The following is a 17,176-nucleotide window of genomic DNA, read 5'->3' as shown; positions in this document are numbered from 1 at the left end:
CTACACATCCCCCCTTCCCTTCCCCTTTTCTTTTATTGTATTAGTCCCAGAAAAGAAAGTTTGGAGGATACAATTTAATTATATAATGCAACCAGATTAAATGTAAACAGATGTTGCAGTGCATTAGCTCTCGAATCCTTATCGATGTCTCTTAGAGGAGTACATAAAAGACACCGTCTGTGAGGCTCAGGAGCTCGTGTGCAGTATCTAAGTCTGATTCATTTTCATGGATCAATTAGAAGGGATTACAACCTTCAAAGCACTCTGACTTCATGCCCACAATCTTTGCACATAATCCCATTGTTTACATCATTTTATTTTCGTCCCAAGGCCTTAGGGATGGTTAGGGGGCAATTTTCCCATAGCAGATGTGCTTGTAAACTGCAAAGGCACTTCCAACATGCGAATTGTAGGTCAAGTTTCAAAGAACAAGCTATGCATGTGGTTTCTTTTTAAAAATGAGGAAGTGCAAAATGCAGGTGTTAGAAACATGCATGCATGGGGCAGGACGGCGCCCCTGCCTTTAGAACTGGCGTGTGACGTGTGTGCTTGCTGCTTTCCTCCCCAGACGGGCACAGGTCCCCCAGGATGTCTCTTTACAGAACTGCCCACGTGCTATGCATGTACGGACGGACGGACGCAGAAAGGTTTACCTGGACTGAGGGGAGGCTGGAGAGGAATTTGCACTTACCTGCATACTTTTCTGGAAAAGGTGTCATTGTGGGTGAGCAGTTTTGCTGGGGTCGTTTTCACGGTGCACTTATGGGCAGAATTCACTTTGAGAACTGGTGTCAAGTATGCACCTGTTTGATTTAAAATCCTTTCAAGCTGTTACCAAATTACCCCCCCCCCCCCCAAGTGATTTGAAAGTGTTTCCTGCTTAGCCACTCCCACCTACACATGGAAGGTGGAGCAGCGCTGCTCATCATCAGTCTGGTCCATATAAAGACTGAACTCAGCCATTAGCGGCTGAACAACAGACCTGGAAAGTGAAACGGGGATGAAATCACATCTAGAATGCAAACAGTAGAGTGAACATAGAACATATGAAGCCAGAAAAAGAAGGAAAGCCAATCTGGGAGCAAGAGGAATGGCTGCTTCTTCTGCCCTCTACAAGCACCGTACAAGGTAACTGCTCTAGGAATAACAAGCCGTCCCGGAAAAGCTTCCGGAGCGGTTTATTATACAACCAGCCCTGTCCAGCCACCTAGGGGGTAATTGGCAGGAGCCCAGCTGGGTGTATGTTTGTATTCATGGATCTTTTGGTTTTTAGTTACTGTTCCTTACATAACATTTAGTCCTAAGGACCTCCTTTAATAAAATCCTACGTAAAATGAGATTGCTGCTCTGTAAATTAATGCACACAGAGCATTGTTAAGCTGCAAATGACCTCAGCTCGTAAGCTGCTATTGCAATGTAATGTAAACCACACTGGGTGAACTGTGTTCTCAAAAAGGTTGGTAACAAAGCCAAAGAAAGAAATAAAACTTGTAGGCAATTTTCAAAGAGAAAGTACCTGCGCACTTTCTTTCAAAATGTGCTTATGTTAGCAGGGTGGGTGCAAACGTCTGCAGGGCAGAGCGAAGGGGGAAAAGTACATGGGCAGACTTGAAAATTCAACTCTCTATGCGCGTTCTCCTCTGAGAACGAACCCCACATTTATATCTCAGGTGCTCCGAAGGGGCTTTGTACCTCAGGAAACACCTGCTTCTCTGGGCAAATCCCTCTGACGCTTGTCCTGCCCATGTAAGACGTTGTGCATGTTTCTTCTCTGAGATCATCGAGAAAACTAGTCCAGTAACACAGTCTTGACGTACCTTGAACTGTTTGCAAATGTTATGTGCTGCTGCTGTTTCATGTGCTCTTTACCTGCTTTGATGCATTTGAGGCTGCCATCTGCAATTTGACATTTCCCATCCTCGGCGCAGCTGGCAGGCTCACAGATTAGGCGGCCGCTAGGGCTGCACTCGCACATCTTCCTGCACTCGTCGGACCACACTTTCTCATGCAGCTGTGGGAAAGAAGCCGCTCAGTGTCTGACAGACGTCATCTTCATAGCATAGCATCACAAGGCGGACATCTAGCCTGCCCATTCTCCTTTCCTGTTCCAGTACCAGAGGCCCTGCTTAAATCTAGCTTCTCCGTGACTACAGATCCTCTGTGCCTGCCAGCATGAGTGATCAGTGGTAATTTAGTTATTCAAAAAATATATACATATAGTCTGCCTATAGTAAAAATTAAGTTAAGAGGATTTCATATTTGACATAAAACAATTGTAAAAGAAGCAAAACACAAAACCTACAATTTCCTAACTTTGCATAGGCAAATACAATGAAACAGTGCAGATTGCAGAACCATGAGTGCATTGTTGACTGAGATGTGCACAATTCAGTCAATTGCTTGAGCTTTTGTTGTGCTCAGAGACAAATGATATCTTTAGACCAAGGCTTCTCAGATCTGTCCTGGTGGCCCCACAGTAAGTCGGATTTTCAGAATACCCACAATGAATATGCATCTATGCAAATGTATCTCATGGACGTACATTGTGGGTATCCTGAAAACTCAGCTGGCTACGGGGTCCCAGGCACAGGTTTGAGAGCCCAGCTTTAGAAGCCGATCTGCACGAGTTTGGGAAAATTCCATTATTTGGACCTCAAGAGAGTGTTAAGGAGTGGTACCTTGTAGTATCTTCCATTATCAAAGCAGCCGCACTCATCCATGGGTACGCAGTCCTGACCATCCAAAAAGAAGCCATCCTCACACTCGCAGCCCTCAGCACAGCCAACGGGGCAGTCCACAGTATCCCCTAGAGCAGAACAGCTCATGGGGCAGGCATCTGCGCAAAGGTTGTAGCTGCTGTGTTCCCCACATTTCAGTGCTTAATAAGGAAAAAATATTATTTTATTAGCCAACATAATGTGATGAGGTGGGCATGAGGTTGCCAACTGGCTTCAGTTTTTCAAGGCAGATGATCTGGTCCTAGTTTTACCCCACTAATTGCATAGACTTTCAGACTTGCTTTTCTTAGAGAATGTAATAAGGAGATCAGAACTCCAAGTCCCTGTATGCAATGGGGTTAAAAGCAGGACTGGATCAACCCGGTGGGCACCTCACATGGACAGAGACAGCCTTAGGATATGAAGAAGCTGGTCAGCCAAAACTGTAGAGGGCACTGTGGAAATACAGACCATCAGCCCATAGTGACAAAAGTAAAAGTAAGAAATACAGGAGACTTCCAGGAGTGATAACTCTATCCAGCTATAGCATAGCACCAATCAGAAGGCAGGACCTGACAAAAGGAAGAGTAGTTACAACGTAAGAACATAAGAACATGCCATACTGGGTCAGACCAAGGGTCTATCAAGCCCAGCATCCTCTTTCCAACAGAGGCCAATCCAGGCTACAAGTACCTGGCAATTACCCAAACTCTAAGTAGATCCCATGCTACTGATGCCAGTAATAGCAGTGGCTATTTTCAAAGACAACTTGATTAATAGCAGTTAATGGACTTCTCCTCTATGAACTTATCCAAACCTTTTTTAAACACAGCTACACTAATTGCACTAACCACATCCTTTGTCAACAAATTCCAGAGCTTAATTGTGCATTGAGCGAAAAATAATTTTCTCCAATTATTTTTAAATGTGATACTTGCTAACTTCATGGAGTGCCCCCTAGTCTTTCTACTATCCGAAAGAGTAAATAACCAATCCACATTTACCCATTCTAGACCTCTCATGATTTTAAACACCTCTATCATATCCCCCTTCAGCCATCTCTTCTCCAAGCTGAAAAGTCCTAACCTCTTTAGTCTTTCCTCATAGGGGAGTTGTTCCATTCCCCTTATCATTTTGGTTGCCCTTCTCTGTACCTTCTCCATCGCAATTATATCTTTTTTGAGATGCGGCGACCAGAATTGTATACAGTATTCAAGGTGTGGTCTCACCATGGAGCGATACAGAGGCATTATGATATTTTCCATTTTATTCACCATTCCCTTCCTAATAATTTCTGTTTGCTTTTTTGACTGCTGCAGCACACTGAGCTGACAATTTTAAAGTATTATCCACTATGATGCCTAGATCTTTTTCCTGGGTGGTAGCTCCTAATATGGAACCTAACATCGTGTAACTACAGCAAGGGTTATTTTTCCCTATATGCATCACCTTGCACTTGTCCACAATAAATTTTATCTGCCATTTGGATGTCTAATCTTTCAGTTTCGCAAGGTCCTCCTGCAATGTATCACAGTCTGCTTGTGATTTAACTACGCTGAATAATTTTGTATCATCTGCAAATATGATTACCTCACTGATCTTTTTCCACAGTTTTTCCCTGAGCCTTCTGGCAAACAGAATCCCCTGCTCAGTAGCTCAGGAAGGAGCTGTGTACATCATTGCTGAGTCTAACATGAGGTTGCAGTGACCATGCAGAAAGAAGAGAAGTGTTTTGGTAAGAGATTGAGTTTTACCACAAATAGGGAAAGAAAGAAGCTGTTTTCTGCCCCCTTCCTTGCCCCGAGCTGGAAGCTGTAAGGATTGCTTTCAGTGGCTGGCCTTTCCTTCAGGAGGGCTGCATCTGTACTGTGAAGAGGAGAAGGGCATCCATCGGGAGACCCCCAACAGAGTTTCCACCCCTGGGACACAGGACACTACCAAGTTAAAGAAGGGATTTGTAGGGAGATATCCCATGTTTTATCACTGAAAGCACCAAATATGAATCACAATAATCAAGAAATATGCAGTCAGAATCTGACAGGCCCCAAAAGACACTATGGGGTGGATTTTAAAACCCCTGGGGTAGATTTTAAAAGAAGCGCGATCAGCCTACTTTTGCTTGCGCATCAGACTCAAGCAAAAGTACGCTGGATTTTAGTAGATACGCGCGGAGCCGCGCGTATCCACTAAAATCCTGGATCGGCGCGCGCAAGGCTATCGATTTCGTATAGCCTGCGCGCGCCGAGCCGCGCTGCCTCCCCCCGTTCCCTCCAAGGCCGCTCCGAAATCGGAGCGGCCTCGGAGGGAACTTTCCTTTGCCCTCCCCTCACCTTACCCTCCCTTCCCCTACCTAACCCACCCACCCGGCCCTGTCTACACCCCCCCCCTTACCTTTGTCGGGGGATTACGCCTCCCGGAGGGAGACGTAAATCCCCGCGCGCCAGCGGGCCTGCTGCGCGCCGGGCCGCGACCTGGGGGCGGGTACGGAGGGCGCGGCCACGCCCCCGGGCCGTAGCCACGCCCCGTACCCGCCCCCAAAACGCTGCCGACACGCCCCCGCAACGCCGCGCGCTCCGGCCCCGCCCCCCGACACGCCCCCCTCCGAGAACCCCGGGACGTACGCGAGTCCCGGGGCTCTGCGCGCGCCGGGAGGCCTATGTAAAATAGGCTTCCCGGCGCGCAGGGCCCTGCTCGCGTAAATCCGCCCGGTTTTGGGCGGATTTACGCGAGCAGGGCTCTGAAAATCCGCCCCCCTGCGCGCGCCGGCGCGCCTATTTTGCATAGGCCGCCGGTGTGCGCAGAGCCCCAGGACGCGCAGAAGTCCCGGGGCTTCCTGAAAGGGGCGTGTGGGGGCGTGTCGGGGGCGTCGCCGAATGACACAGTGTTTGGGGGGCATGACGTGGCATTTGGGGGGCGGGCCCGGGGGCGTTCTGGGGGCATGGCCTCGCCCTCCAGAACAGCCCCCGGGTCGGGTCTTGGCATGCCGGCAGGTGTAAATGCATGGATAAAGGTAGGGGGGGTTTAGATAGGGTCGGGGGGGGGGGGGTGAGTTAGGTAGGGGAAGGTGAGGTGAGGGCGAAAGAAAGTTCCCTCTGAGGCCGCTCCGATTTTGGAGCGGCTTCGGAGGGAACGGCGTAAGCAGGCTGCCCAAAATCGGCATCCTTGCGCCCGCCGATCCTGGATTTTATAAAATCCAGCATACTTTTGTTGGCGCCTGGTGCGCCAACAAAAGTACGCGATCGCATTATTTTTTAAAATCTACCCTTATGTTAGTAGAAAGAGAAGAAACATGCCCTGATGAGAACTTTACACTGAGCTGCCTATTTGTAAGGGCCTATTTAAATAAAAAATAAGATAGAGAGACAAAGCAACAACTTAAGCTCATAAGAAGAAATCAGGGACTGGCCAAGCAAGTCCAGAGGTCAGAAAGACCCTCACCTTGGAAGAGAAGGGGGGCAGTCTAAGACAGAGAAAAACTCTCTGGCATAACAGCTTGGCATACAGACGTGGCAGTTCTCCTCCTGAAGAAATGGGGAGGGGGAAAGACCTGCAATGCGGCAAAGACCTCCCCCACCCACCACATGATTATGCATGAATTTATGCTGGAAAGTATAAGACAGGGGGGCAAATAAAGATAAAAAAGTGAACCCTGAGAGAAACCCTGAAGGCAAAACCAGACGTGTGGCCTGGAAATAGTGAACCTGAAGCAGCCGGAACCCCCCCCCCCCCCCCCCCCCCCGACTATCGAGGAGGGAGAAGACTAGGTGTGGCCAGGAGACCGGACAGAGGAGACGCCCTGACGAGAGATGGTGGTGAGCAATCTGAGGTGACAGGGAGCCAAGAGCAGCCTGACAGCTCTGCCAGTATAAGAAGGGACCCAGAAGCAAGCCCCCACTCAGCCGGTACCTCTGCCTGAACCCATCCCAGAGTCAAGTCTCCTCGCCTGCCCACATTCTCCAGCTCTCCAGCTGGAGCCTGCTTCTGAAGTAAACAGGGGAGATCACCTGACATTGGGATCAGGGGTGAGTGAGTTAGCCAAAAGTATTAATATACTAAGCAGGCTAAGGTTTATGGCATGTTTGAAACCACCCATGGGACAGAACTTTCTTTAGGGTAAACCGGTGTTTAGTAGCCAGGATGCTAGTCAGGAAAGATTGGTATTTTCTAAATGCTATATCCTGTAGAGATGTGCATTTGTTTTAAACAAAATAGATAATGGCAACGAAATTATCTATTTCGTCACTTTTCAGAAGCACTATGAAACGAAAAAAAAAATGATGACATTTTGTAAAAATTAGTATTTCGTATTAGTGTACACTGACGGGACTTAGTGTGCACTATGAAAATGTTAGAATCAGTTAAAAATTGTTAATTGGGAGAGCAGTTTGTTAGCTAGATTTATGATTATGCATTCCCATAGTTACTTGTTGTGTTGCCAAGGTTGCAAGGTGGTATTTGTGTGGGGGATGGCAGTGCCTGCTAACAAACATAAGCAAACAATTGATATAATAAATATTTAATACCATCAAGTTTCTAGTCAGCAAATGCAAAAGCAAGTTTTGCAAATGCATATTTTGAATTTGCCAATCCCTTTGTATTTTAGGAAAGGGGCCCTGGCATTTGGTACATGTATATTTTTAATTCCGCCCAAACACACAGACAGTCATCAGGGGAATTAAAAAGAAAAGTTGGGGAAGGCCGGAGAAGCAAGCCAGGGTAATAAATTATTTTATGGCCCTTTGGAATTGGGGATGGGTAACACAGAGCTGCAGTAGATGGTGTGAAAGTGCTATTGCTTGTGAAAAGAAGGGGTTTATAAGAAAACAAGCACAGGGCTTTCACCACAAGCGTCTGGCTATAATGGGACACAGGCGTGCACCGTGAGAGTGAAACTTTCACCCAGACATATTGCTGAGCCTGTATAAGGTCACAAACAATGTCTTCAGGGACCTGTCTGGCTTCAGAAGCTTCTCTGCATCACCTTTCCATGATCTTTGCACGGGTCCACAGAAAAGACACCAGTGGCATGTAAAGCTCTGTAACAGTCTGCAACCAACCCAGCTTCCTCCGGGACCTACACCTTAAATCAAAACGTGGACAGCAGAAAAACTGATTAAAAAAAAAAAGTGATGGAGAGAGAGAGAGAGACTAAAAAGGGAGAGAGGGCCAGGCAGGGAAAGTGAATGAGGCAGAGAGTGTGTGTGTGTGACACGGAGACTGACGGACCCTCGGTCTGACCCAGTACGGCTATAGCTGAAGAAATTTTTGAAGGATTAACCTCCCATGTGCTGATGGGGGAGTGAGATTATACTGATGGGGCAATTTGGCAGTCCTATTGGGCAAAACATTGAATTTTTCACCATCTGAGAAGAAGAGAGAAGGATTCAGAGGCATGGAATAAAGCAATTCTTTTCTTTGTCTTTAATTTTCTTCCCCTCCAAAAATGGACAATGCCAATATTTCAATAATTACAAATGGTCAGATTGTCTGCTGGAGATGTTTAGCAAATATGTTAATGCTAATATCTCCTCTTGAAAAATAGAAAAATCAGAATAAAAACAGGAATTTAGGTTCTAAGTGACTTTGTATACTGAAAACTGATCAGTTTTTATTTCCAAATATTACTGTAAAAATGTTTTCAAAACCCCAGATTTATAAAGAAATGTCTGCCAGGCGCACAAAACAACCCTAGTGCTTGGAAACCTCCGAAGACCTAAGTCAACATGGCACAAACGGAGCGCCCAGCCATGTCACTGGCTGCTTTGAAAAGCTAAGGCCGCACGACTACAGATTATCTCTGCCACACAGTGGGAAAAAATGACTGCCACAGCAAATATCAGGGAACACTACAAAGAGTCACTCCAAATTCCAAAGGCCAAAACCTACCAACATAAATCCTTGAGTCTCAGAGCCTTCTCATCAGCAGGTCGGGCTCTCTGGAACTCGATCCCACCTGATTTGAGACAAGAGCCATGCTCTTTAACATTTAGGAAAAGACTAAAAACTTGGCTTTTCAAAAAAGCATTTCCAAGCCTTGAATAAAACCTCCTCTCACTAGCACTAACTCGTATGCAATAATGGAATGTAAACACGAATCAACCAACCTCAAACCCTCTCTCACTAATTCCTGCTGAATATTTATCATACTATTACCATTCACAACTGTGTCATATTTATTCATTTGATTACCTATGTACCGTTTCATAGTCTTATTTTTTCACTTGCTATTCTAATGTATCAATAGGCTGAAATGTAAATATTGTGCTGTTCAATTTCTCCCCTTCCATCCCAAGTTTATTTTCCTTGTTTTTTGTAACTTTCCCTCTCCCTTTTTCTGATTCACTGTATTTAAAGTTCAAGGTTCTTATTGAAAATATTGTTTTTTACGTTACGTTATGCTTTACACTCCTTGTTATTTGTAAACCGGGTTGATGTGATGCCTATCATGAAACTCGGTATAACAAAAACAATAAATAAATAAATAAATAAATAAATAAATAAATAAATAAATACCCTTCCAAATTTCTTAGTTTGCCTAAAAAAACTCACTTTTTAAACTGTAAGAATGAAAAACCAAGCAAGACAGTAAAGAGAGAGACATTTATAGGATGGTCATTGTATATAGTGAAGAAAGTGCTGGAGCGAGTGACGGAAACCTAAAACGCAGAGGTGCCCACGTTGTACAAGATCTATATTAGAGGAGCCTTGCTGGGCTGCACTGGATCACACGGTTATTTACTCTTTCGGATAGTAGAAAGACTAGGGGGCACTCCATGAAGTTAGCATGGGGCACATTTAAAACTAATCGGAGAGAGTCCTTTTTTACTCAATGCACAATTAAACTCTGGAATTTGTTGCCAGAGGATGTGGTTAGTGCAGTTAGTATAGCTGTGTTTAAAAAAGGATTGGATAAGTTCTTGGAGGAGAAGTCCATTACCTGCTATTAAGTTCACTTAGAGAATAGCCACTGCCATTAACAATGGTTACATGGAATAAACTTAGTTTTTGGGTACTTGCCAGGTTCTTATGGCCTGGATTGGCCACTGTTGGAAACAGGATGCTGGGCTTGATGGACCCTTGGTCTGACCCAGTATGGCATTTTCTTATGTTCTTATGTTCCAGGGGTGTTAAAGGAAAACGTGATGGACTTACGACAGAAGGAAGAGCTTCTCCAGGGCTGGATGGTGATGCCAGCTGCCTGGCACGTGGTCACGTAACTCTGGATGATCTGACACTGTACATTGCCTTCCCCAGCAGCCATGCAGAGGTCATGGACACAGTACTCAAAGTAAGCAGTGGGGTCCACGGTTTCAGTGCAGGCACTGAGAGGTCCATCGGCTGCTATTAGAAGGCCACAATAGATGTCGCTTTTGAAGACGTCCTTCTTTTGTTCATCACAGACTGGGCAGGGATCACCAGCGCCACCACAGCCATGCTGACAGGTCTCATCGGAGACCGTAACTGCCCAAGCAGAGGCAAAATGTGCAGGATCGTTAGCCTGAGTGCTATCGGGAAGTCTAAAGTCATCACTCTCATCCCCGTTGTAGTTGCCACACAAGCCACACATTTCATCCCTGTAGTTTCCGGGAACAGTGACAGTGATACTGCTTGCATAGTCAAAGGTCATTTTCAAGCCAAAATCCGTTGTCATGACGACATTGATGCCCTGCTGATATGCACGGAGATTTCCATTAAACAGAGAAACGGGAAGATTGTTCCTGACACCATTCACCTAACACAGAAAAAATGAAACAGAGATTGTAGAATATACGTAGAGAACATTCCAGTTCCATGCAAGTCACATGACTGTACATTTTGATACAGGGGTCATTTTCAAAAGGATTTGCATGCTTAAATGCCGGATTTAGACACATAAATGGCTTTCTGAAAATTGCCCAAGGGGATTGTACACGCAAAAGCAATTTCAGGAATACTTCTATTAGCACTACAAAGAGACTTTTCGAGGGATAGACAGAAGCTGCTAAACCTTTATATTTCATTATGGGCACGTGAGTTTCTGTTGCATGCCCAAAATCCGCTTAGCCACAATCTGCCGTGATACCCTTTACCCTAAACCTAATGTAGCAGGGAAAAGAAATTATCCATTCAAGAGAATTACTGGAAAAGAAGTTACAATCTTGCTCAGATTGGGCAAGTCACTCTGAACAACAGTAATTAGATACATAAGACAATAAGAACGCTTCTTTTCCTCTCTCACTTTTAGAGCTTTCAATGAATCCAGATGCCAAAAATATGCTTTAAGCTCATCCACCCCAGAGGAAATGGGAAACTTTCAGAAGCCATTTCTCTGGGTAAAAGCATGCACAGGGATCAACAATGCACGGAAGAAGCAAGTTGGTTTGGAGGTAGGATTAAGTCAGAAGAGGCAACAACACATGAAGTTTTGCATTTTCCAAACTATGCGTGTTGTTTTGCAAGGAAAATGTAAAGACATCAAGGGCACAAGTCTCAGACTAGCCGCACTGGGACAAAGTCCTCTGGTGCTTTGTACCAGTTCTCAAAGCTTTCACTTTGGAGCTTGCTGCAAGTGCAAATGGTCTCTTCCCCCTGCTTTTTTGGGGGGTGGGATTTTACAGGAAACATATATGTTATTAACCATATGTATAATGTAGACATGAGAGAGGGAGGGAGGGAGAGAGAAGCCATAATGCCCGCACGCTAGACAGGTATTTATATCTCTATGGGAGGCCCACTTAGTAACTCGAGGTGAGGTTTAGGTAGTAGTGTAGGGGTTAGGGGCCACTTTGACATTCAGAGTGAGACGTATGAACAGAACAGGGCTCTCTTGTGAAGATTTGGTGACCTTCGGAGCGAGAAAACTCACCCAAAGATGAGATTTGTGCAATGTTCTCTCCACCTAACTTGATATTACCCAGGTAGAGAGTCCATATGCAGATATCGTAAAGGAACTGGTGGAGGAGGTGAAATTGTTGTTTTTGGTAGGCTAGCCACATTTTATAACTTTTTGGTGAGTGCACTAGGAAATTATTGGTGTTTCTGGTAATTAATGACCTTATACAACCATTTTTTATTATAGAAATGCTTAGGTGCTTTTGGGAGGTTCGGAACGCATTATTGGGTTTCCCATTAGTTTCTATGGAAAAAATAGTCTTGACTTTCAACCAACTTGGGTTACAACCAGCCCTCTGGAACCAAATGAGTTCGTAACCCAAGGGCCCACTGTATATGCACATCAAAGCAAAGATTATATGGTAGCAGCAGAAACTACTGTAGTCAGTTACAGTTGAAATTCACAATAGCTGTTATCAAATCTGAATATCCCTAATATTAATTCAATAAGTTTCATAATCATTATCACTAAGACAGGGCCTCACAGTCTAAGAGCTTCATAAATGCCACTGCTAGCAGTGCTACAACCTCAGAGGTTCAGCACTTGTTGCTACAAGCTGTCCTCTCTTCAGTGCTATAACCTCATGAATTCTAGATTCATTATCACTGTGCTCCCCACAATTATTGCAAGGCACCCACATATGCTTTAAGCAAACTATATGCTCCCAGTGCAATACCGGAGCCTAATAAGGTCTGTAACAGTCCTGGCTGCTAGGCATCCCCCCTCCTGCCAGCCAGGTCCTCACAGAGCCAGGCTCTCGCCTGCTCTAGCAACCTCCTTGATGATCCCATGACTCAGCAAGGTCCTCACAGAGCCCTGCCTCTCCCACAACGTGGTGCCTCTTCATGCCCTACCTTGTGGCCTTTGGACCTCATTATCTCGCTCTGCCTTGCCTTGTGGCCTGCCTAAGCCTCCTTGTCTTGTATGTACCTTGCTTTGCTGTAGTTTCCTGTTAGCCTGTGTTTTTGTATTCCTTGTCCAGTTCTTGTGGTCCTGCCCAGTCCTAGTCATGTCTAGCCCTGACCAATCTTTGTCTTGTCTTATCCTGAATGGTCCTCCCTGTGGCCCCTACTCCCTGGGCCCTTCAGTTCCAGCCCTTGGCTCTTACATGTGTGTTGAGAAAAATCCTCCATCCAGTTGATTCTCCACTCTGTGACAAGGTATTTATACATGTTGGATACAGAGAACCTAAAAAAACTATTGCCAGTATCAAAATGTAATGCATCTGTTCAGTTTGTAAGAAAGAGGTTTCAAGCCTGAAGGGGACAGAAAATAATTCCCATCACCATGAAAGGCTTCTTTGACTAATGTAGTCAAAAATATAGGACTTGAACAAGGCATTGCGATAAAGTTAGAATTCCTTACCTCAATGAATCCATTGCCTTTCTTCCTCACTATTAGATTCTGACCGTACACATTCAAAGCCACCATTTTAGTAACAGTCACTTCTCCATTTTCCCATGTCTCTTTTTCTACATTGACAGTAAAAGCTATGACATCTGTGGCTGTAGGGCATGGCTTGGCCAAGGCGTAGGTGCAATGGCCTTGGAAGTCAAAATTGTGGCCATCAAAAGAAGAGTAGTGTGAGTCCCCAATAGCGGAGCATGTGGCAGAGCCAACTGCATAGCATTTCTGAACACCAGCCACCACTTTGCACTCCTCATTGGGACTGCAGGAGAAATCCTTGCACGCCACAGCTCCACCGTCCTGGCAGGTGCACTCCTGACCGCATTGGCCATCAGGATGGAATATCTCGTCAATCTTGTAGTAGAATCCTCCATGCACACATCCACACTGAGAAATGGGAACACACAGGTCACCACTGAGGACAAAGCCATCATTGCATGCACAGCCTTCCTTGCACGTCACATCCCAAGGGGGCAAGGAGGGGGCAAGGAGGTCCTGGCAAGTAGTAGGGCAGCCAACGATGCATACTTCATAGTGGCTGTTTTCATTACACTCTGGGTCTACAAATTTGGAAGAAAAAAATGAAATGTAAAAATGTAGTACTGCATTTTTGCAAATAATTCTCTTATAGCAATCTCACATCAAAGAACAGGTCAAACTAAATTGTTGTAAGATTCATGCACCTGATTTTTTGCAGGTAACCAATTTATACACAAAGGGATGAGGGCTTTGATATAGTGCTGCTCACCTTAGAACAGAGGTTCCCAAAACTGTCCTGGGGAACCCCCAGCCAGTCAAGTTTCAGGATATCCACAATGATTTGCAAGCTATGGAGGCAGTGCATGCTACTTTATCTTGTGCACATTCATTGTGGACATCCTGAAAACCTGACTGGATTGCGTGTTTGAGGTTTAATTAGGATTGGAAGTCATTCAATGAGAATCAGGTGGGAAGATCAAGTGGTTCTGTGTGAGAAAGTAAGACAGTCTCCATTTTCTGGAGATTCAGAGCAAGGTTATCATCGTGCAGCCAATTCTTTATCCGAACCAGGCAAGATGATAAATAGCAAAAAGCCTGGTAAAAAAATTGAAGCAATGCAGAATTGCATGTTGTCTGCATAGATCTTAAATGACACATCTAGATGACGCAGTACATGAATGCTAATCAGCTCATAAGTACCCTACATGATGCAAATAAAAAAAAATGCAGATGCCAAAAGTATAGCAAGCTGCCTTATTTAACTACAACTCTTGAGTTGAGCTAACTCTACCTGGGAGCATCGGGACATTAACACATATCCCAATGCTCCTGGGATCCTGTCTCAAAGAGGCCAATGGCCCCAAATAAGCCCCTCCCAATGGAAAGTACTCATGTTGCCAGAGGATGTGGTTAGTGCAGTTAGTGTAGCTGGGTTCAAAAAAGGTTTGGATAAGTTCTTGGAAGAGAAGTCCATTAACTGCTATTAATCAAGTTCACTTAGAGAATAGCCACTGCCATTAGCAATGGTTACATGGAATCGACTTAGTATTTGGGTAATTGCCAGGTTCTTGTGGCCTGGTTTGGCCTCTGTTGGAAACAGGATGCTGGGCTTGATGGACCCTTGGTCTGACCCAGCATGGCAATTTCTTATGTTCTTATGTTCTTATGGGATAGGAGCTAAGGATGGGTAGCGCCAATTTGCAAAATGGCGGATACTGGGCCAGGAGCATAGAGGGTGCTACCAGGGATATTTTGGAGAGTAAGGGATGATTCCAGTTGGGGGCTCCAGCCTACAGGGGCCAGATTTTGTGATAAAGGGGAGAGGTTGGAAGAGGATCAGGGTCTAGAACCAATATAAAGATTTTATTTTTCTATTCTTTTGACAATGGGCCACCTCAGAGGGAGGGGGGAGGGGGGGTGGAACAGGTGTCTTTGGAGACCCCGGGGGCTTTTGAATACTTTTTGGGAGGTAGCTCACTCAGGGTCGTTGGTCCCTTTAAGCCGTCCCAGGGCTGCCATTGCACAAAGAGCAGAGATATTTACCGCGGTGATAGCTTTTTCCACAGTATTTAACCACAAGGAAAAATACAGCGGGAACCAGAAAGCAGCAGAGCTTTTTACCGTGACTTTGTGATTCCCACGGCTTAATGAATGAGCCCTATGTGTAGGTTACGATAATAATCATAATATTCTTTCTACACTATTCCTTTTAGAAAACTTTCATGGAAACCCAGCACCAGAAATGGCCTTCTAACTCTGAGAAATTTAAAACGGTTTTAACACTATGGGATACGATTTATCTCTAAAATACACTAAATAAATCTAAATTATTGCCACTATTAGAATACCTGTTCCTGTTTAAAAATGCACAGAGCGTTTCCTGCAGAGTAACTTGTGTAAAATCCTTTTAAAATTGGCCTCATAATTGCAAAGTCCCCAAGCCAAAGCACGTCAGATAAGCTATTAAACAAGAGAGAATTTGTTTTTTAAACTAAATTTCTTGGACATGGATGTACCAGACCCATTGTTAAGTGTCAATCATCTTTTTCCAAATAGCACACCTAAATGCCTACTTGTAATTCTAAAATGTGTTTAAGTGTGAGGAGCACACATCTATGAAAACAGCTGTTGGCCAAACCATGCCTCAGAGTCAGAGACCTGGGAAAGCGGATGACAACACCGGCGGAGACAGAACACTGGGACAGCTGAAACGCACTCAGTAAATCCAAATCCTTATTATAATTGTCATCATCACATGAAGTAGCGGAGTCTCTCTGAGGAGCAATCTAAGAATTCAGGGCACTTACGGCAGAATGTGTCTCTTCTCCAGGGATACACCGTGATACCAGCAGCCTGGCATTCTGCAGCGTAAGCTGCGATGACTTCACAGAAAATATTTTGCCGGCCTTTGTAGAAGCAAGAGTCATAAACGCAGCCTTTAAAATGGCCCTCTGGGTCCAGCCTGCTGTGGCATTCTCTGAAGGGGCCCTTCTGATCCAGAAGGATCCCGCAGTCGCTCTTGTCTCCTCTTTGATGGTCTTCCATGGCCACTATTTCTGGACAGATTGGCTTTTTATCCTCAGTGCATCCTGGGACATCTCTCAGTTTCCAGTTGTTTCCAAAGGCAGAAGCATCTGGGGCTATGCTGCCATCTTGCTTCAGGAAATCATCTGTCTTGTTGCCGTTGAAGTTTCCACACAGACCCTGGACAGCACCGGCATATGTGTTAGGAATGGAGACTGTGACGTGGCTCTTCTGGTCGTAGGCAACCTTGAGACCAGATTTGTCTTTGACAACCACCTCTAGGCCTGATCTGTATATTAGGATGTCATCGTTTCTGAAGCTCTGAGGCAGGTTTATCAAGCGATCATTCACCTGTGAATCATTCGTAAACAGAAAATGAAACTGTCCTCACGTGCTTAGGCTAATACATTAACGGGAGCCTCCTGTAACTTGAGGCAGTAATTTTATAACAGGCCTCGTACATTTGTGGGCATGTAAGTTCACTTTGAAAATGATCCTGGCAAAACTAGGAGCACACAATTGCACCTATTTGGGTATACACAGCGGAGTAGAGGCGTAGCCTAGCAGTTCGAGCAGCAGGAGATAAACCAGAGTTCAAATCCCACTGATACTCTTTCATATCTTCAGTAAGACACATCACCCTTCAGGAATAGCTTAAGTTACAGGGAAATAATGTCTGTGCTTGAATGTAACTCGCCTAGAAGTGCCAATGAAAAGGCATGAGCTAAAAAAAACCAAATAGTTTTGCTGAGAGAATTCATGCACACACTTTTTAAAACAAAAAGTCTACATTTATGTCCCAACCCTGCCCTGAGTCCATCCCCTGGAATGTAAACGTGCATGCATGCAAAGTGTCTGTGCATAAACTGAAATGCATATTGCTTGTGCAATGTTTCTAAAGGGCCATTTCCTAGGTAAAGCATTGGTTAAGCCACATAAATGCCTTTTTAAAATGACTCCTTCTAACATCTCAGAAGGAGTCATTAGCCTAATTAGGATAACAATAGGCAACTCTTACGCAAGAATTTATTAGATTAAGCTCATGCCTCTTAAAGAATAAAAGGTTTCCTTGCCTCAGTATCTTTCTGTCTGCATTATCTACCTGTGATATCTGTGCATATACATAGAAATTCCATTTTTTTCAGTGCTCCTTAAGAAAACCCAGTTATATAAACAG

The 17,176-nt window shown here is 44.8% G+C and overlaps 1 protein-coding gene across 1 annotated transcript in view; it reads right to left on the bottom strand.

The window, feature by feature from the left end:
* LOC115075931 (IgGFc-binding protein-like) overlaps positions 1–17,176 on the bottom strand; it is a 145,246-nt gene that overhangs the window by 53,255 nt on the left and 74,815 nt on the right. Inside the window, exons 15-19 of the mRNA XM_029576899.1 lie at positions 15,783–16,350; positions 12,955–13,556; positions 9,870–10,449; positions 2,679–2,878; positions 1,870–2,011 (exon numbers count right to left, since the gene is read on the bottom strand). Of these exons, the coding sequence (XP_029432759.1) occupies positions 1,870–2,011; positions 2,679–2,878; positions 9,870–10,449; positions 12,955–13,556; positions 15,783–16,350 (2,092 nt within the window). The remainder of the gene's footprint in view (positions 1–1,869; positions 2,012–2,678; positions 2,879–9,869; positions 10,450–12,954; positions 13,557–15,782; positions 16,351–17,176) is intronic.

This window comes from Rhinatrema bivittatum, chromosome 14 (assembly GCF_901001135.1).
Source record: "Rhinatrema bivittatum chromosome 14, aRhiBiv1.1, whole genome shotgun sequence".
Lineage (NCBI taxonomy): Eukaryota > Metazoa > Chordata > Amphibia > Gymnophiona > Rhinatrematidae > Rhinatrema > Rhinatrema bivittatum.
The sequence above is the reverse complement of the archived record's forward strand: the minus strand, read 5'-3'. Positions and strand labels throughout refer to the sequence as shown.